The sequence below is a fragment of the Gadus chalcogrammus genome, chromosome 16 (genome assembly GCF_026213295.1).
Source record: "Gadus chalcogrammus isolate NIFS_2021 chromosome 16, NIFS_Gcha_1.0, whole genome shotgun sequence".
Lineage (NCBI taxonomy): Eukaryota > Metazoa > Chordata > Actinopteri > Gadiformes > Gadidae > Gadus > Gadus chalcogrammus.
In genome coordinates, this window is record NC_079427.1 from 33939534 (window position 1) to 33960894 (window position 21361).

The 21361-nt window shown below is 42.0% G+C and overlaps 2 protein-coding genes across 2 annotated transcripts in view; both read left to right on the forward strand.

Moving 5' to 3' along the window:
* The window catches only part of LOC130405723 (uncharacterized), an 85381-nt gene extending 84438 nt beyond the window's left edge, over positions 1 to 943 (forward strand). Inside the window, exon 9 of the mRNA XM_056610888.1 lies at positions 510 to 943. Within this exon, the coding sequence (XP_056466863.1) occupies positions 510 to 943 (434 nt within the window). The remainder of the gene's footprint in view (positions 1 to 509) is intronic.
* A 595-nt stretch (positions 944 to 1538) lies between these two features.
* The window catches only part of LOC130405724 (MAGUK p55 subfamily member 4-like), a 31929-nt gene continuing 12106 nt past the window's right edge, over positions 1539 to 21361 (forward strand). Inside the window, exons 1-6 of the mRNA XM_056610889.1 lie at positions 1539 to 1548; positions 1981 to 2066; positions 3087 to 3283; positions 4236 to 4294; positions 5114 to 5143; positions 5224 to 5244. Of these exons, the coding sequence (XP_056466864.1) occupies positions 1539 to 1548; positions 1981 to 2066; positions 3087 to 3283; positions 4236 to 4294; positions 5114 to 5143; positions 5224 to 5244 (403 nt within the window). The remainder of the gene's footprint in view (positions 1549 to 1980; positions 2067 to 3086; positions 3284 to 4235; positions 4295 to 5113; positions 5144 to 5223; positions 5245 to 21361) is intronic.

The following is a 21361-nucleotide window of genomic DNA, read 5'->3' on the forward strand; positions in this document are numbered from 1 at the left end:
GCATAATACACCAAGAAGTCCTCGCTGCTCAAACGCTTGAAATAAAACATGTCATGGATATTGTTGTGAAGACTTCCTGAAATACAGAGGTCTGAATCACCGCCAATTCAAGACTTTTTTGGAGCAATCTGAGACCGATTTTGGTGACGTGATATACTTCTCTGCTGTCAGGGGGCTGAGCAGAGGTGCCACATTGAAGCGTTTTATTAACTTGAGGAAGGAAATAAGAGAGTTCATGGAGTCAAAAGGACAGGGTTTGACACAGCTAAGTGACACTAAATGGCTCTGTGACCTAGTGCTCCTTGTTGATGTAAACACTTTCAGCGATCTCAATTTGAAGCTGCAGGGCCATGGGAAGCTTATTTCCACACTATTTGACGTCAAAGCTTTACAGAGAAAAATGTAACTGCTGCAGGGACAGCTCAAACAGGGAGATCTAACCCATTTTCCCGCCTGCAAGGCGCTCGTAGACACAGATGGGCGCCATGTTCTGCATCACCTGCGTTCAGACCACAACCAAAGCCTCATAAAAAAGCTAAGAGAGGAATTCGAGCACCGCTTCTCTGATTTCAGGAACCACGAGAAGTCAATCAACCTCTTCCAAAATCCTTTCTCGTGTGTCCCTGCGGAAAAGCCTGCACAAATGCAGTTTGAGCTCATCAACCTACAGGAGAGCTCCGAGGCCAGAGCAGCATATCGTGACAGGAATCTCATCGAGTTCTACAAAGGACTTTCCCCAGCGACATTACCTGCACTGCGCCAGCATGCCAACAGAATGGTCTCCGTATTCGGGAGCACATATATTTGTGAGAAGACCTTCTCCACCATGGCCATCAACAAATCTAAGCTGAGATCCAGGCTTACAGATGGCCATCTACATGATGTCCTTCGTATTGCAACGACAGAGATGGAGCAGGACATCAGAGGAATCGTGGTCAACTGAAAACAGCACCACAAATCCCATGCCAATGCAAAAAGGTATATTCACCTAGTAACAAATATTGTGTGATTTAATGAAAAGCTTATTGATGACAGGCAATGAGATATTAGTGATGATGACTTGTTTGGTAAGCTTCTATTTTAAAAGTCTCTCTTTCTCCCCCTCCCTGTGTGTGTGTGTGTGTGTGTGTGTGTGTGTGTGTGTGTGTGTGTGTGTGTGTGTGTGTGTGTGTGTGTGTGTGTGTGTGTGTGTGTGTGTGTGTGTGTGTGTGTGTGTGTGTGTGTCTGTGCAGGTTTTCCTGTGGTGATTTGGTAGCCGGAATTGCCCCTAATAAGGTCCATGCTGATAGGAAAGGAAAGCACACTGAGACTGACTGTTCTAAATAAGTTTTTATTCTGAAATACACACAGGACTGTTGTATCCCAAATTCGACTGTATAGGGCAGAGAACCCCAGGGATTGTGTGTTAGTTCAAATGTTTCTCAAGGTTTTCTAAAGTTGTGCCAGGTTTTGCCTAATTTGTTATTTAAAATGTATTTATTATATATACTGGATGCAGACCAATGCATGTAACTGTAAGATGCAACCTGGTCATTAAGATGATTACAGGTGGGATTTTTTTCTGTTTTCAAGCAAGGCACAATGAGACTGACTGTTCTAAATAAGTTTCTGAAATGCACACAGGACTGTTATATCCCAAATTTGACTGTAGGGGGCAGAGAACTCCATGGATTGTGTGTTAATTACAATGTTTCTTAAGGTTTGTGCCAGGTTTTGCCTAATTTGTTATTTAAAATGTGTTTATACTGGATGCAGACTGATACATGTAACTGTAGAGATGCAACCTAACCATTAAAATGATTACAAATGGGATTTTTTTTCTGTTTTTTTTTCCTTTGGAAGCCCTCAGTCAAATTTTGAGTTCCTAAATTGACCCTCAGCTGTCAAAACTTTGAGAACCCTTGGTCTAAAGTGTGTGTATTTGTTTTATATGGTATTTATTGAGTGTCTTTAAGTGAGTGTACTTTGTGCGTTGTGTAGGTCTTCTCCACACTGGTGACCTCCTCCTAGAGGTAAATGGTAACCCAGTGGAGGGTCTGGAGCCGGAGCAGGTCATCCAGATACTGGTACGCCCCTGCCTTCCGAACAGCCTACCTAACAGCCTTCTTACAGATTCCCTAACAGCTTCCCTAACAGTCTTCCTAACAGCCTTCCTAAGAGCCTTCCTGAAAGCTTCAATAACCGTTTCTCTTAAAGCCTTCCCTAAGGGTCTTCCCTAGCAGCCATCCCTAACAGCCTTCCCTAACAGCCTTCCCTAACAAGCTCTCCTAATTAGCTTCCCTAACAGCCTTCCTAATGTCATGGGATCTGAAGCAATCCATATAACAGACTTAAATAATTTCAAAAATGAATCTGATTAATTCATTTGTGTGTGTGTGTGTGTGTGTGTGTGTGTGTGTGTGTGTGTGTGTGTGTGTGTGTGTGTGTGTGTGTGTGTGTGTGTGTGTGTGTGTGTTTGTGTTTGTGACAGATTCATTCTCAGGGAACCATTCTGTTCAAAGTCATCCCAAACAAACCGCAGACCACTGCCACCAACTCCTCTGTAAAGACTATTTTTGTCTCTCACTGTCTCCCTCCAGTGTTGCCAACACCTCTGTAAAGACCTGTCTCTCTGTTTGTTTCTCTCTGTCTCCCTCCAGTGTTGCCATCACCTTTGTAAAGATCTCTCTCTGTTTGTCTCTCTCCGTCTCCCTCCAGTGTAGCCAACCGCAGCCCGACATTTATTTAGCCTCCTCTGGTCCCTTGTAAGCAGGCTCATAAATTAGCAACATATTTAAGGAGCAAAAAGATCTTAATCGACTACCATTAACATCCATTCATCCTCGATGAGTATTTATTTACTATCAGTGATACTAATTACATTTGGTTGTATGTATTTTTTTAAATGTAATTAGCAACCAACCTATAAAGTACTCTCTCTCTCTCTCTCTCTCTCTCTCTCTCTCTCTCTCTCTCTCTCTCTCTCTCTCTCTCTCTCTCTCTCTCTCTCTCTCTCACACAGTACAGTATAGTGGAAAAATGGCATCTCTCCATCATGCTACTCTCACCTTCCCTCCAGTCTGATGTCTGTCCCTGTCTCTCTCTAGGTCTTCATGCGGGCCATGGTGGACTACAGTCCCCAGCAGGACTGGTCCCTCCCCTGCCCTGACGTTGGCATGTCCTTCAGGAAGGGCCAGCTGCTGGAGGTGGTGGACCAGACGGACGGACACTGGTGGCAGGCAAGACGGCTGCCCACCACCTCTTCCTGCGCCGGCCTCATCCCGTCGACTAGCATGCTCAAGAGGTATACTGCAGGGCTGGCTTCTATGCTCAAGAAACTCCGGACATGTGGAGGTCAAGTGTAGGTCTACGTTCTCTAGATATGTGGAGGTCAATGTGGAGGTCTATATGGAGGTCTATGTTCTCTAGACATATGGAGGTCTATGTGGTATATGTGGAGGTCTTTGTTCTCTAGACATTTGGAGGTCTATGTGGAGGTCTACATTCTCTAGGCATGTGGAGGTCTATATGGAGGTCTATGTTCTCAAGGCATTTGGAGGTCTATGTGGAGGTCTATTTTCTTTAGACATGTGGAGGTCTATGTAGAGGTCTAAGTTCTCTAGACATGTGGAGGTCTATGTGGAGGTCTATGTGGTGGTCTATGTGGAGGTCTATGTAGAGGTCTATGTTGTGGTCTATGTGGAGGTCTATGTGGTGGTCTATGTGGTGGTCTATGTGGAGGTCTATGTAGAGGTCTATGTTGTGGTCTATGTGGAGGTCTATGTGGTGGTCTATGTGGAGGTCTATGTGGTGGTCTATGTTCTCTAGACATGTAGAGGTCTATGTGGAGGTCTATGTTCTCTCGACATGTGGAGGTCTATGTGGTGGTCTACGTTCTCTAGATATGTGGAGGGCTATGTAGAGGTCTAAGTTCTCTAGACATGTGGAGGTATATGTGGAGGTCTATGTTCTCTAGACATGTGGAGGTCTATGTGGAGGTCTATGTTCTCTAGACATGTGGAGGACTATGTGGTGGTCTATGTGGAGGTCTGTGTAGAGGTCTATGTTGTGGTCTATGTGGTGGTCTATGTAGAAGTCTATGTTTTCGTATATGTGGTGGTCTATGTGGAGGTCTATGTTCTCTCGACATGTGGAGGTCTATGTTCTCTAGACATGTGGTGGTCTATGTTCTCTAGACATGTGGTGGTCTATATTCTCTAGACATGTGGTGGTCTATATTCTCTCATATTCTCTAGCAAACAGAGGGAGCAGTGGTGGAGCCAACCTCTTCCCATAGACACCTGCATCCGCCAAGGTGAATGAGTATCATCAATCACTGCCACTATCAATCACTACCAATCACCACTATAACCAATCACTAGCAATCTATGGGACATCAATACCTACCAGACACAATGAATCACTACTAGACACTATCGATCAATATCAAGCACTAATAGATACTATCAAGCACAATGAATCACTATTAGACATTATCAAACTATCGCTATGAATATAGACCAGTGGTACCAAACCCTTTTGGAGGCACAACACAGCAACACCACAATACCAAGAAGAACTTCAAGACACTAACCAAGTTGTAGGACGTCATAATGAAAAATGTCAGACATAATTTGCAGGATATTTAACAGGTTGGTTTGCCACACACAAATAAGTATGACAAATAAATGTGTAGATTAAGTGTTAGATTGATAAAGGTTCATAATTAAAGAAGACATTTTTGTAATTTCTTGAAATGGCACAATAACTTGCTCTTCATGGAACAATGAATCAACATTAAAGCAAATCTTAAGTATCTATTCGATTACCAACCCATGACAGCATGGGTGTCCAATCTCACCGAATTTTACACCAATCCTTGTCTTGCCTCAAGGCACACCATATTCTCCAGCACACTGGTGGGGAACCACTGATGTTGAAAAGTATACTCTATGTAATTCTCTTCCCATGTTGGACCACAGTGCTGACTGATGGCCCTTGTATAGACGGTATATATACAGTACAAATATTCAGAATATATACTGTATTTAACATGCTAGTTAATTATCATTTGATGTGCATCTGGATATGTTTGAGGAGGTTTGGTGTGACATCACTTTGAATCGGTTTCCAGGGGTTTCCAGGCCTGTGGATGAAAAAGCAGGTAAATAAGAGTTCATCTGATTATGTTGTTCCCTGGTTGGCTGACCAGCAACATAGTAACAATTTACTCTTTCTTCACAGACGAAGAGCCACTTAATAATGGTAATGTATGGGTCTAAGTACAGTTTATTGATCAAAAATAACATTAATGACTGACCAATTGACTGAAGATAATAATGATTGAAGATAATATGTAAAAAAATATTTTACTTGAATTTGTTAGAAAATAATCAAAAGGAATTGTGACAGTATTTAAGTTTCATTTTGACAGTGATGTAATAGTGAATAGTGTAGGGAACTAATTGAGTCCCTGACCCTAAAATGTGTCTTGATAATTTAAAATAATTTAAACATAAAATCTCATTGGTAATATTGGGAAGCAAGTGACTTTGATTGCTTCTTCCTCGTTTCTGTAAGAACTTTTATTTGCATTTTGAAACTCTCACGTGAAGATAATCTGTCTCAGTGGATGCAAACAGCAAGCCTTATGTTGGTTGCAAAGGAGAGCAGTACAGCCTCACCGTCTGCAGAGAACTCAAGAGCAAGCCACGCACACATGGACTTTTTGTGAGGCAAGGGTCTGTGTTTTGGATGTTAGAAACATCCAAATGAAATGTGAAGAATTCTATCGTCTCGATGCATCCCACAATACTGCACATGACATGAAAGAATCCATAGTAGGGAATTGTTTCCTCCAGATTTTGCTTAGTAGCCTACTGTCATCCATCGCTACTTTTTGGTGGACTGTACGGACTAGGGAGATGTTTTTATTTCGTCAATTGTGTTGCAGTCAGTGGTTGACATGCATCGTTGTTTCAGTGTGTGCTTGGACATTTCTCTGTGCTATTTATTCATTGTTCCGACCAAGATAGCTTTCTCAGCCAAAAGGTTATTCCGCAGCCGATTAATGTAAAGAAACGATACATTTGGACATTTCGTCAAAAAAGGTCAGGTATATGATCTAACTAGTTTCAATGTGAAATTGTCAACTTAGATTACCTATAGCCGATATATGCTTCAAACTAAACCCACTTACTAACCAAATTATTTACTCAAATGGTTACCCATTTTGGTGCTGACAGCACATGTGATAAATTTGTCTTCAGGGCTTGTGGCAATAGCCTAGCCCTCAAATTGTGTCACCTGAACCTAGCCAAGTAGTACTGAAAATAATACGTGACATGAACCTCAAATGGTGGAATGGGGAAAGTCCTGTTTGACCCATTCATCCACCACTAGTTCCTCCATTCATGTACATTTTTGCTCTTTATACTGCCTCACCTGACTTCCTAAAGACTTTCTGGCGGAATGCCTTAAATTAAACTACTCCAATTTGCTTTCTGTCAAGATTTGACACATGGTAAACCAAACCAAAACTGTAGTTTAGTTTCATTCGAAATCGGTTTGATTATTTGTTGAAAGCTCACCATTTTTTCATTCAAGCAGTCAATAATGATGGTGGCATCTCTCCACGATGGTGGTGTGGCATAGGATGTGACGCCACTTAAGATTGTTTGACCCCGAATTGTGTATTCTAACGTCCACATGGAACCCGGCATCACGCGATTTCGTGCTCATGCGCACCCACGTTAATCTATTGAATCGTGTCCCAGAGCAAGACTGTCTTTTCAAGATTACTTTTTTCGTGCTACACAGAACGAAATGTAAACCAATGCATTCTGAATGAGAGCGTTTCTCCGATGTTTTCGTGCTACACAGAACGAAATGTAAACCAAGGCATTTTGAATGGGAGCATTTTTCAGACGAGAGAGAGAGTGTGCGCAGACAGTACAGTGCACCCTCTAGTTAAATATAAGTCAATACTTAAAAAGATTTAGGCAGACCTCCTCAAAAGCTGTTACGAACGTGCTCCTCAGAACGCGCGTTTCTCCGACAATTAACGTGCTCCACAAAACGAAGCGAGAGAGAGAGAAAGAGAGGGAGAGAGAGAGGCTTCAGAAGGGGCGTGTGCAGATAGTACAGCGCACCCTCTAGTTATATATATGTCAATATTTCCATTTTTGCATGTTTGAAGCAGACCTCCTAAAATAACCGTGCTCCATAGAACGAAATGTAAAGCAATGCATTCTGAACGGCAGCGTTTCTCCAATGTTTTCGTGCTACACAGAACGAAATGTAAACCAATGCATTTTGAATAGGAGCGTTTTTCAGACGAGAGAGAGAGAGTGTGCGAAAACAAAATTGAAATCGTTTCATATTAGCCTGAGAAAAGGCAGAAAGTGTCACACTGGCTGAAAAGTAAGCAATCCTCCAACTACCACAGTGCATTGCGCTCGCTGCACTGCCTGCCTGTATCCGTTTGGAGGGGGAAGGACCCATGGTCCTAGCGAGAGTCTTAGCGCGAGCAAACTTTGTGTAAACATATCCCCGTGATACGTTGCCTAGTTTAGACTTCTGCCCTCGTTTTTTCAAACGCATCATTTGTATATTACTGTACAGCATAAAAACATTTGCTAATTACAGTAGCTCAGCATATCAACTCAACCTTTTCTCCCCAGTTGAAATAAGTGTTTGTCTTATACAGTAGGCCTACTTTAGCATAACAGCACTTGGGTTAGTAAACAAATCACAACAACCAACATGAATTTGAAGTTTTCTTCATGAAAACTATTCACAAAAATAAAACCTGTAGTGTGCGTTTGTTAGAGTCAAAATATTCACAGCTCATCTTGAGCATCTACTGTCTCCTTGTAGCCATGGCACTGCCCATCTTGTGTTGGGTAATTAGCTGTGATGGCCTGGACAACACAGGAAGCCGATACTGTCTAAGAAAGAAAGAGAACAACATTAGCAAAGCAAGATAAATTATGCCTTGAGTAGCCTATACAGCATTACACAGACTTCAAGATAACGTAACGTATCCTATGATCTGCCAAAAGATTGGCTACTTTCGGATAGCTACATTGTCACGATCCCTGGGACTCAAAATTATTGTAGCCAATGTTTTAATAAAAAACAAACACTTACTCTATGCTCAGATGTCTGTTTCTCCCGGCGGGCTTTGGCTGGCGTTTCCAGTACAATTTCTGGGTCCGGAAATATGTATCCAATACCCAACTGTTCAGATGAGGCGTAAAGCCTGGGGTGCGAAACTCGGGTGATTGACAACACACACATCCGTGTCATCCTCCGATTCCGTGATTTCGTCCAGAAGAAATTGGAACCGCTGGAATTCTCGGCAGCAGACAGACTCTTGCTCTGTGTCCATTGGCGCACAGTGAGAGCACAGGCACCACCAATCCGCCCCAGCTCGAGCCATTGTGGGCTCCTCGTCTGCGGCAGGCAGGTCGTCTGCCTCGGCTGTAGCGGCGGCAGCTTCTGCCGCCTCCTGTTCCTCCATAGCCCTCAGCTGCTCGTCGCTGTATTGTGGCTCATAAAGGTAGCCACGAACATTCGTATCTACCATAACTTCTTCAAATGACTAATCCTCCATATTGTGTCCATCTGCGTATTCAGTACCTTCGGCCATGTTTTCTGCAGGTGAAGTCTAACGCACTGGCACTGAGCTGTGATAGGTCTGTTAGCGCATTGGGTCCCACCCCCTATGGGCGGGTTTGAAAGGGTGGGACTAGTGCTTGTAGTCTCAATAGAAATCCCCCCTCTTGTATTTCCTTCTGGCAATGACGCAAAATGACAATTTTTGCGTCATTGCCAGAAGGAAGTGTAAGTAAACGAGATAATGTTGCATGACCATTCAAAAGTATGACTGGGTTTTTAACAATGCAAAGCTTAATGCGTAAGCTTAATGGGTGGAGTGTTCCTTTAAGCATGCCTCCTCAAAAACTGAAACAAACGTTCTCCACAGACCGCGCGTATCTCAGACAATTATCGTGCTCAACAGAACGAAACGAGAGAGAGAGAGAGACAGAGAGAGAGGGTGGGGGAGAGAGAGAGAGTCTTCAGAAGGGTGTGCGCAGATAGTACAATGCACCCCCTACTTTGTGTCAAAACAACAAATGCATCAAATGGTAAATGTAGTGTATTAGTGTAACGGTGGTCATTCGTTGAGGAATTGATGAACAACGATGTACTTTTTATCCTCTTTATTTCTGAGAACAGAAGACAAACAAACAATTTGTCTTCATAATGTTGTGGTGTTGGTCCCTACAGGCTCTGTCTCGTGGCAACACCAATCTCACTAAACTATGATATCAAAATAATACCTAAAAACACAACCACTTCTCAAACATTACAAAACAAACACACACAGTAATCATATAAAACAATGAACAACAACATTAACCCAAACCGAAATACAAGATTGCCATTCATATACCACACTTTGGAGCATACCTGAGAACAGAAGACAAACAAACCATTTGTCTTCATAATGTTGTGTTGTTGGTCCCTACAGGCTCTGCATGTATGAAAACAAAATGAAATACATTTACCTTCTAATGCAGTAACATTACTGTGATAGCATAACGGACTTTTAAGCTAGTGAGCATGCACATGGTCTGATGAAAATAATAATAAACGTTTTATTAGTTAATAAAACTATTCCAAAATCATCACAATGCATGCTAAACAACTGATAAACACACTGCATTAAAATATACCACCTAAATTATGTCTTTCTCCTTAAACAAAATACAATACGGGGAGGACTGTTACTATGCATGCACATACCTGTCTCGTGGCAACACCGCTCTAAAGAGGTACGGCAACACGCAACAGACAAAACACACCAGACCTGTAGCACACCACAACTCCACAAGAGGCTCCATTATAAATAATACAATCTTAGGCAGCTTAACTCTGGCGAAACTTACACATAAACAAAACTCTTTCTAACTCTGTTACACCAGGGATAATCTGATTTCCCTGTTTTTTACAGCGGACCTCCTCAAAAACCTTTCGTTCTCACGCTCACGGAAAGTAATCTATTGAATCGTGTCCAAGAGCACGATTGTCCAACATTCAACAGAACAAAACGAGAGAGAGACAGAGTGAGAGGGTGGGAGAGAGAGAGAGAGTCTTCAGAAGGGTGTGTGCAGATAGTACAATGCACCCCCTACTTTGTGTCAAAACAATAAATACATCAAAGGGTAAATGTAGCATACTAGGGATACTCTGATTTCCCTGTTTTTTACAGCAGACCAACTCAAAAACATTTTGTTCTCATGCTTATGAAAAGTTATCTATTGAATCGTGCCCCTGAGCACGATTGTCAGACTTATTTCGTGCTACACAGAACGAAATTCAAATCATTGCCTTTCAATTGGGATCTTTTCTCTGCCACAGAAGGGGTGTGCACAGATAGTACAGTGCACCCTCTACTTATGTATGTGTCAAAACAACAAATGCATCAAAGGGTAAATGTAGTGTATTAGGGATACTCGGATTTCCCATTTTTTTTACAGCGGACCTCCTCAAAAACCTTTCGTTCTCACTCACGGAAAGTATCTATTGAATTGTGTCCAAGAGCACGATTGTCCAACATTATTCGTCCAGCACAGTATGAGATATAAACCCATGCATTTTAGATTGGAGCGTTTCACAGAATATACACAGATATATATATATATATATATATATATATATATATATATATATATTAGAGCTGTCAGTTAAACGCGTTATTAACGGCGTTAACGCAAACCAAATTTAACGGCGTTAACAAATTTATCGCGCGATTAACGCAATTATTTTATTAAAAAATATATATGAATAAAAACTTTTCTTTTTTTTTCTTTGGCTCAAAACAAAGAAGCAGTAGCCTGACTGCTATGTTCAAATTACATTTGTTCATAGCAGTCGTTTAATTGCACTATAGGCTCTTTTTCTGTATCGTCCTGTTTTGATCAGTATATGCCAATGTTGTTATCAATAAAAAATCATTTGCACAAGGCAAGCTGATGCACTTCACCATGTTGATAAGAGAATTAAAAATGAGAAGAATTATGGGACAAAAAAATCAAGGGATATTTAGCATAGAAAAATTATTTGCGATTAATCGTGAGTTAACTATGACATTAATGCGATTAATCAAAATTAAATATTTTAATCGCTTGACAGCTCTAATATATATATATATATATATTCATCATATAGGAGAGGCCCTGTTAAGCCCATCAGTTACTTGGCTCCGCAGTGCATCACTGTCCCTCTCTATGGCTCCCTCTCTCTTTTCCACTGTGTTTCGAGAATTTATATCGAGAAAGGCAGTAATGATAACGGCAAGAAAATACAGGCTCCATGGTCATAATAATTTAAATATAATTAATTTAAAGCGTGTAACGAGGAAATTAGACCATGTAGTTGTGGGCAAGCAGAGGCTGAATTTTAACCGAATTCTGCCCATAACCTTATTTTTTTACATCGTTTTTATATTATGAATATTTTAATAATGTCTGGTATACCTGAACCAGACTTAAACATTGGTGGAAGTGGATTTTCAACGGTCAGATAGGCTACAGATCTTGTTATAATGATAATTAAATAAAAGCTACATGGTCTAAATAATATAACTAAATAATTGTATATTTATATATACATAATACAAATTTTTATATTAAATTAATTCAATATTAATTGAATCGTCATCCCCGGCGATGTTTGACGTTCAGAGCGGGTGCTCCAGCAGCCCATTCACTCCTGTAGTAACCCGACTATAGCTCTAATAGACGCTGTAAGTATCTTTCCTATTGGATAGCCTATAGGATATTTATTATTTATTTTAGTGCTGTCAAGCGATTAAAATATTGAATCGCTATTAATTGCATTAATGTCATAGTTAACTCACGATTAATCGCAATTTATTTTCTATTCTAAATATCCCTTGATATCGTGCTGCGAGCCTTTTAGTGAGATCAGGGAGTGTTGAGAAGGACAGTAATAAAATATATTTGGTAAGATAGATATAAGAGAGACCCGCAATGAATTCAACCCGGTCCACTTGACATCAGGTGCATGACAATGGTAGGCCTACCATAAAACTTCAATAGCCCAGGCTTTTATTTGTTTAAATCAATGAATTTCGAACAAAACTCTTGCTCAGCAAAGATGGGAAATACTATAACATTTATTATTTAAACCAGTATGAATATTCCTACCGTACGTAGGCTTATATACATTACCAGGCTATCGCCTAGCGCATACACACACACACACACTCACACACACACACACACACACACACACACACACACACACACACACACACACACACACACACACACACACACACACACGGGGGAGAGTCGGGAGAGTTCCCGGTGGGCCGTTAACGTTTCGGAGCTGTCGGGCTGATTACTGCGGGATAACAATATTGCGTTGATAAAAGTTCCTTGTAGCACCGTCCGGCAGCCTGAGCTGTGCGCCCGCAACCTCTCACTCATCAACAAAACAGCTGCAACAACTGGCAACGTCGTAACCAAGACGATTTTGTCTAGAGGGGAGTAACTGAGCGGCCCCTCCCGAAGTGATACAGCCCAGCTGGGCCTTGAACACACATCCACTTTTAAGGAGTTTTTCATCCGCTCCATATCCTTGCTTGTCCCACCAAGTTTGTGCGGCGTGCTTGTTGTTTTGTTTCCGGTGTAGCTAGATCCGGATAGTGTTGTAGTTTTTCTAACATGACTAGTTGTTGCTAGACAGCAGGTGTAAAAATTACAATGTTTGCCAAGCCAAAAGAGCGCGTTAAACTGACAGCACCAGACTTCCTCGAAGCAATGAGAATGGTCTAATAAATTCAAGATGGGTGTGCGAGAATAGGGATATAGTGCCATATGCTACCGTCAATATGAATTTCATTCAGGCTGGTCAATGGTCAGATAGCCTACAGATCTTATTATAACGATAATTAAATAAAAACTATGGTCTACTTATAATATTATAACTCAATAATTGTATATTTATATATAATATATAGTTAAAAATTTAATTAATTAAATACAATAACGGCTTTAAACATGTGACATGCCTACGTTTTTTGGCCTTTTTTCTTTCAATGGCCCTGCGTCAACGTCAAGTGACTCTCATGGTTGCTATGGTGGTTGTCATCGATCGCTCCCTCTGCTCCTTACAAGGCTCCAAAAACAACATTGGTCAAGGGCGGATACGGAGCTGCTGTCAATTGTGTTGTTTTTGTCGTAAACTAGGGTCCGCTGGTTAGGAAATAGACAGATATTCCAAGGTTTCCTTTAAAAGGCTGCGATGTTTCTATTTTCCGCAGTTTAGACTTGCAATTAATAAGTAACTTTTTTAATTGACTTGACTAGTTTTTTTGTCTGTTGGCTTGTTACGTCACTCTGAGAGATGCGCATGGACAGATTTTATAGTGACACAGTCTATAACCTATTCTTGAAAGCAAAACACCAAGCTCATTGATTTAACGAAGCAGGGTTATTTTAAACAATTAATTAAATATGTGTGAGAGGTCATTCCTCCTCCTGATTGTGCTTCTTATTTAGGCCTATGTCTAGTGTACACCCCTACTGTCCACAAGCACCCCCCTCCCCATACGGATATGGAGAATTGTTGGTGGTGTCATATATATGAATAAGGGCATTCAAATATACTACAATGATCAATTAGGAGGCCGAAGCCCTAAAGGAAGTGATGCAATAGGTGACTGAGTCAAGGACATTAACAAGTAAGCTATAGACCTGGGATCTCTTTTATACCAAAGGGGGTCTCAAAGGACGCATACGATTATCAACTTGTGGCTCCAGCCCTACAGGAAATGACTCAGCAAGTGCCCCATCTTGTTGCACCTCACCCAGTGACTCGCTTGCAAGATTGTGGCCTGAAGTTCTTCCCAGACCTACATCCTAGCCTCTCTTTAATAATGACAAAAAGTTATGAGAGAAATGCACATTCACTTTTTGATATCTCATAAGTGGCGTGGTGCCGGCTCCTTTTGACCCCAGACTTCAAAAACATTGCCACAGGCCAGTTATGTCTACAAACCTTAAGCCACAAATGTACACCTCAATCCCACAAAAAACGGGGACTGGAAACTAACCTCTATTTTATGTACATTTACTCTACTGTTGGAGGTCACGCCCCTTTTCCTGCCTTTTCGAGATAGCTAGAGAATGATGCCAAAATGTATACGCACATGGAGTTCTAGCCCTTAGAGAAATTTTCCCATATAGAATGTTATTTGGACAAAGCCTCTCAGAAGTGTTGCCTGCAAGACATAGTGGTTCGGAATGTGGTGGAAAGACAGTTTGGTAACCCTTCCTTTTACAGTCCCCCTTATTATTAGGTATTTACCCGGTGAATATATAAATCATAGTGAATTACTGGGTTATTACCATGGGTAATAAGAAGGTAAATACAGAGGAATAACCCGGTAAATATATGGTAAATCATAGTGTATTACTGGGTAATTACCACTGGTAATAAGGTAAAAACAGAGGAATTACAGCTGAAGTACTAAGTAAAACCTCCACTATCACCCATCAACTTAACTAAGTACTGTTTAGTTGAAACTGTTTTAGGTTGGTAATAACTCAGATATTATTGTGTACTTCCTAGGATATTAGGCAACCAATTCTTAGAAACACCTATTACTTCAAGTTACAATTGTAGTTATCCAAGGTTTATGTTGGTAACAGCCCAAGTTTAATGATGTACCATCTAGAAATTGGCATAGTACTTTCCAATCAATTACTTTTTCTTACACAGTTATTATTCATAGCTACACCAAATTAGAAAGGGCTTATTTGATTTACTTTAGAAACTATGGAATTACTTACCTGGTAACAACCTCCGCAGGAACAGTTTTCCTCTAGTGTCATGGTACATCTTAAATACTAGGTACGAAGCTGTTTGTTTCCATGGTGTTACCACGTTATTACCATATCATTTGTAATAGATACATTGCATTGTCCATGCAGTAAACTGGAACTTGTACCTTGTAAGTTCTGCAACGTTACTAAGTAAAACATGACAATTTACCCAGTAAGTGAGCTAAAACTATACTGTAAAAGGAAGCCTTGTTAGTTTCCATGGTATTACCAGGTTCTTACCATATAACTTTTAATAGATATATTCCATTGTCCATGCAGTAAACTGGAACTTGTACCATGTACGTTCTGCAACGTTATTCAGTAAAACATGACAATTTACCCAGTAAGGAAGCTGCAACTGCACTGTAAAAGGAATCCTCGTTTGTTTCCATGGTATCACCAGGCTCTTAACATGTTGTCGGTTATTCCCTTCTCCATGCAATCAACACAAACTTGTACTATATATGTTCTGCAACTTTACTAAGTAAAACATGAAAATTTACCCTCTAAGGAAGCTGAAACAGTATTGTAAAAGGAAACCTTGTTTGTTTCCATGGTATTACCAGGCTCTTACCATATAAGTTGTAACTGGTTATTCCCTTTACCATGCAATCAACACATACTTGTACCATGTATGTTCTGCAACGTTACTAAGTAAAACATGACAATTTACCCAGTAAGTAAGCTGAAACAGTACTGTAAAAGGAAGCCTTGTTTGTTTCCATGGTATTACCAGGCTCTTACCATATAAGTTGTAACTGGTTATTCCCTTTTCCATGCAATCAACACAAACTTGTACCATATATGTTTTGCAACGTCGTTCACCAGTAGTTAAGCACTTCAATTTTAGTTATAAAACCCCAAACCCCTGCTGATGAAAGGCATATTAAAATTAAAAAAAATCAAAGGCTTATCTTTCAAACAATGCATAGCTCACAAACAGGCACTGAACACGAAAAAATCGGACAAAAAAAAAGAGACATAATTTAAATGTGTCTCTAATTTAAACACATCAACTTAATTTAAATGTTACTGATGGTGTTTTGTCATAAAACACATGACAGAGTTATGGCAAGTGACCAAAATGCAGGTTGCCTCAACCTCTACATTTTGAATAAGTGGCGAATGCCATGCGGGGGGGAACCTACGGGCTTCAGTGGGGGTTTCATTCCGTCTGCGCACGGCACCTTCTCAACGAGCAGGTGTGCGCCTGCAGCCAGAGGGGGCGCCAAAATACCTATTCCCAACACAATGTTATGTAGTACTTCATTGATAACCACTACGCAGCGCGATATCTTTTTTACTGCTCGTGGCGCCCCCCATGTGACTTGGCGCCCCCCACAAATATGCCGCCCCGGGCGGCAGCCTGGTTCGCCCGTGCCTAAAACCGCCACTGTTCGCAGGGCTCTCAAGTCTCACGCATTCGGCGTGAGACACACGCAATTCAACCCATGCACACGCTCACACGCCACACTTCGTATTTCTCACACAGAGAAATTACCAGGATAGCGCCCATCAATTTGTGCCGCTATTTAACAGTGGAACAGGTAAGAATCAAATGGGTTTCCCCAGGGGCGCAACTGCCTACTTTCTGGGGGGTATGCAGACACATAGCAGGCGCCCCCCCCCCCTTTGATCTGGGCACAAATTTGACCTAAAACACACTCTGATATCGAATCAAAAAATTCAGACAGATATCCGGTGTTTTTTTATAGGCAGCCTTTCTAAGATGCTGTGCCAGCAGTGGCGCAAAAAGTGGGTATGCACTATATATGTCTCCTTCTCAGCTGCTGAAACACTAATTCATGCCTTCATCACCTCCAGACTCGACTACTGCAAAAGCATCCTGTATGGTCTCCCCTCCACTGTTCTTCAAAAACTGCAATATGTTCAAAACTCCGCTGCTAGACTGCTCACCCACACTCCCTCCAGAGAACACATCACGCCCGTCCTACGTCAACTTCATTGGCTTCCAGTAAAACAACGCATACATTTCAAGATCCTCCTCACCACCTACAAAGCCCTAAACAACCTTGCCCCCTCATACCTGACAGATCTCCTCCAACGCCCCATTGACCCACACCGAACACGCTCCACTGTTGCCAACACCCTCATCCCCATCACCAGGACCAAATACCGCACCATAGGGGACAGAGCCTTTGCCATCGCCGCCCCTACCCTCTGGAACTCCATCCCCCTGGCCATCCGTAACTCTGATTCACTGCAGTCTTTCAAAAGTCAACTCAAAACACATCTCTTCAACATCACTTACAACACCTGACAAAAATTTTTTCACTCTCTCTCTTTCTCATTGTCCTATCTTTCTCTGTATTGTTGTTTTGGGAGTATTTGTATGTATGCATGTATGTACCGTACCGTACTGTTCATTTGTATCCTTTTTGTTTTGTGTTTTTTGTAAAGCGTCTTTGGGAACCGAGAAAAGCGCTATATAAAACCAATGTATTATTATTATTATTATTATATGCGGCGCATAGGGGCGCCGCACCAGAGGGGGCGCCAAAGCGATGGAATATCGCGATGATCAATAACAGAGGGACGTCACTGATAAGGCGCCCCCCCCCACTCCTTCGCCTCCCTCCCCCCCTCCTCCCCACACGGCGCTCCAGTGGGCGCCGTGTGGGGAAGAAAAAGATAGGAACTTGTTTGTGGTTATTTAGTTTTACTTCAATCTCTATGCAAGTCTTTGTTTTATGTCAATATAACCAGTAAAAACTGAGTTATAAAGTTGATACTTTATAACTCCGTTAATAATCCAAAAGTTAATAAATTAATAATCCAAAAAAATAAATAAAGATTATTATCGTATCTGAATCGAGACTGAAACGTTCTACACAGTATTGCGATGCATCAAAGAATCGATTATTTTTCCCACCCCTATTGGTTACTGTACTCCAACAGTTCTAACAGAGGGGTTTTGCATGTAAACTTTTTGGTGAAGCTAGAGTTGCTGACACACGCCTTGTGGTGGGTTATAATAACTGGCAGTGTCTTTCAAAGATACTGAAGCACCATGAAACAAGTGGTTACCACATAAATGCTTATCTGATGTGGAAAGAATTGGCATCCCGCTTATGCCTAGGTAAAATAGCAAATTGCAGAGAGCCTGTTGACTAGAGTGATCGACTGCATACTCTTCCTTGCAGAAAGAAACCTGCCACTGAGGGGGACAAAATGCACAGTTAGGACATCCTAGAAATGGACATTTTCTGGGTATCCTTGATCTCTTATAGCACGGTATGATGTTACACTGGCAGAGCATCTTCGAAAGGCTGCCTCTAAAAAACACCGGATATCTGTCCTGGTGCACTCAAAATGAATTTTTTTTGGGGGGGGGCGCCTGCTATGTGTCTGCATACCCCCCAGAAAGTAGGCAGTTGCGCCACTGTGTGCCAGTGTAACATCATACCGTGCTATAAGAGATCAAGGATACCCAGAAAATTACCACTTCTAGGATTTCCTAACCCTAGTTTCATGGTGCTTCAGTATCTTTGAAAGACACTGCCAGTTATTATACCCCACCACAACTCTAGCTTCACCAAAAAGCTTACATGCAAAACAATAGACTCTGTTCGAACTGTTGGAGTACAGTAACCAATAGGGGTGGGAAAAATAATCGATTCTTTGATGCATCGCAATACTGTGTAGAACGATTCAGTCTCGATTCAGATACGATAATAATCTTTTAATTTTTTGGATTATTAATTTATTAATTTTTGGATTAGGCCTATTAACGGAGTTATAAAGTATCAACTTTATAACTCTGTTTTAACTGGTCCTATTGACATAAAACAAAGACTTGCATAGAGATTGAAGTAAAACAAAATAACCACAAACAAGTTCCTTTATTTTTCTTCTTATGATCCGTTATATTGTAGGCTCCATTCTGATCAGTACACAGTTGCAAGGCAACAGTAACCTGTTGTTTTACTAGTAGTAGATTTAGCTAACCTGAATATTTACAAGCCTCCTCTAGATACAATGACATAAAAACGACTGTCTTTCAACCACTTTGAAAAGCTTTCTTTCATCCCTGCGCCCCCTTTCTCCTTCCCAATCTTTCTTTTTCTATGTTGTGACCCCGAGGGCTTTCTTCTCTGCCTCTCCATATTGAGGTAGCCTACGTGTCATGAGATGACAATACGGTTCAAATGAAGACACTCTGGCGCTCGCCTCCAGGGCGTGGTCGAGGGGGCGCCCACTGGAGTGCCGTGTGGGGAGGAGGGGGGGGAGGGAGGCGAAGGAGCGGGGGGGCGCCTTTTCAGTGACGTTCCTCTGTTATTGATCATCGCGATATTCCATCGCTTTGGCGCCCCCTCTGGTGCGGCGCCCCTATGCGCCGCATATAGTGCATAACCACTTTTTGCGCCACTGGGTTTCCCGTACGTAGGGTAACCAGACGTCCTCTTTTGCCAGGACATACCCTCTTTTTGAGACACTTAAAAAAAAATGTGTGGCGGAATTTCAAAATCGTCCGGGATTTTATTAAAGCCATATAGGCCTACATGTTCACATTGAATTTGCGTTCGTTTCTCTGGGTCATTCACAAACTAGTTAGGCTACGCCCTCCCCTAGAATACTCAAAGGCAGCATCAGTTCTGTTCGCTTTGCATTGGTGGAAGTGATAGGGGGAGTGGTTATGTAGAGCCTTACGATTGGACGGTTTGACTTACTTAGTTACGTCATGTTTTGCAGCCTATTTTTTTTTTTACCATTATTGTATTATAGGGACAAACATTAACAAATTGCTCCTACAGGGGATTGATACAGTTCTATCTATTGAACATAAAGAAACACTTGGTCATACTTTACACACGTTACCACAGCATTGGCCTACTGAATGCCACAGATATATTTTAAGCATTAGACTGAATGCCACATATATATATAATTAGGTTTTTGCACGTTTGCAACGTTTAAAAGTTCAGGGAAAAGTATAGCCTATGCCTCTACTGGTGTTGCTCAGACCAATAGCCTTTTGAGGCAGTGTTGTTTCTGAATATTAGTGTTTAGGGCCATTAATGCTTACTTTCATACATTAGTCACCATGTCTGCGGACACATTTGTATTCAGTCACATGTTAATATACCCCCGCTGACAAAATCTCACTCTGAACTCAATTCAAAACTTGAGAGCCCTGTATTCGGTTTTGGTTTACCACGCAATCGGATTCATCAACACAATTGCACTACATTACGGGTTTAGTCTTGAGGACAGTTTAGGACATCGTATCGCAAAATCACAAAGACATGATGTTGTTGCTATCGATGTCTTTGCAACAACGTCATCTACGTTCTGGCTGCTACCTGTTTAAAGGCCCACTATGCAATTTTTTAGCCAAAATTACATTAAGTATGCAGGTTGAGAGTTATGCTGATGGTTCTGCATCCATTTCTGGGTCGATTGGTGGGTGTGTCATTTTCCCATGTCGCCTCTACAGTGAAAAAGCGCAGATGCAACTTGATGTGTTCGGACCGAGCGCACCCGGATGTGACGCGGCGGAAGTATCCTCGAAAATGTAGTCAGATTGTAGTTTCGAAAATGCTTTACGGCACAGACACACACCCAAACATGGCACCGGCTAGATATAAACAGCCAGTTGCGAGGCAATTGTTGCATTCATCATGGATCAATCGACTAATGGTACGGCCACACCAACCGCGTTACTCTCGTTGGATAACGCGAGTAACGCGCCTAACCTGACGCTTGATCATTGTGTGTCACAAAAATGGTTCAACGCGCCCAACGCGCCTGTGGCTGCGCTAGAGTCCGAGGTAGGAAACCCAAACGCCGCCGTGTTTGGGTGCATGATAGAGTTTAGATCGGGTTAGATTAAATAATCTCGGATATAAATAACGATCTCATCTCATCGTCATCCGTTTTTCCGGGGTCGGGTCGCGGGGGGAGCAGCTCAAGCAGGGGGCTCCAGACTTCCCTTTCCCGGGCCACATTGACCAGCTCTGACGGGGGTATCCCGAGGCATTCCCAGGCCAGTGTTGACATATAATCTCTCCACCTAGTCCTGGGTCTTCCCCGAGGTCTCCTCCCCACTGGACGTGCCTGAAACACCTCCCAATGGAGGCGCCCAGTGGGCATCCTTGCCAGATGCCCGAACCACCTCAGCTGACTCCTTTCTAAGTAAAGGAGCAGCGGCTCTAATCCGAGTTCCTCACGGATGACTGAGCTTCTCACCCTATTGCGAGACGCCAGCCACCCTTCTGAGAAAACTCATCTCGGCCGCTTGTACCCGCGATCTCGTCCTTTCGGCCATCACCCAACCCTCATGACCATAGGTGAGGATAGGAACGAAGATCGACCGGTAGATCGAGAGCTTTGCCTTGCGGCTCAGCTCTCTTTTCGTGACAACAGTGCGGTAAAGCGAACGCAATACCGCCCCCGCTGCTTCGATTCTCCGGCCAATCTCACGCTCCATAGTACCC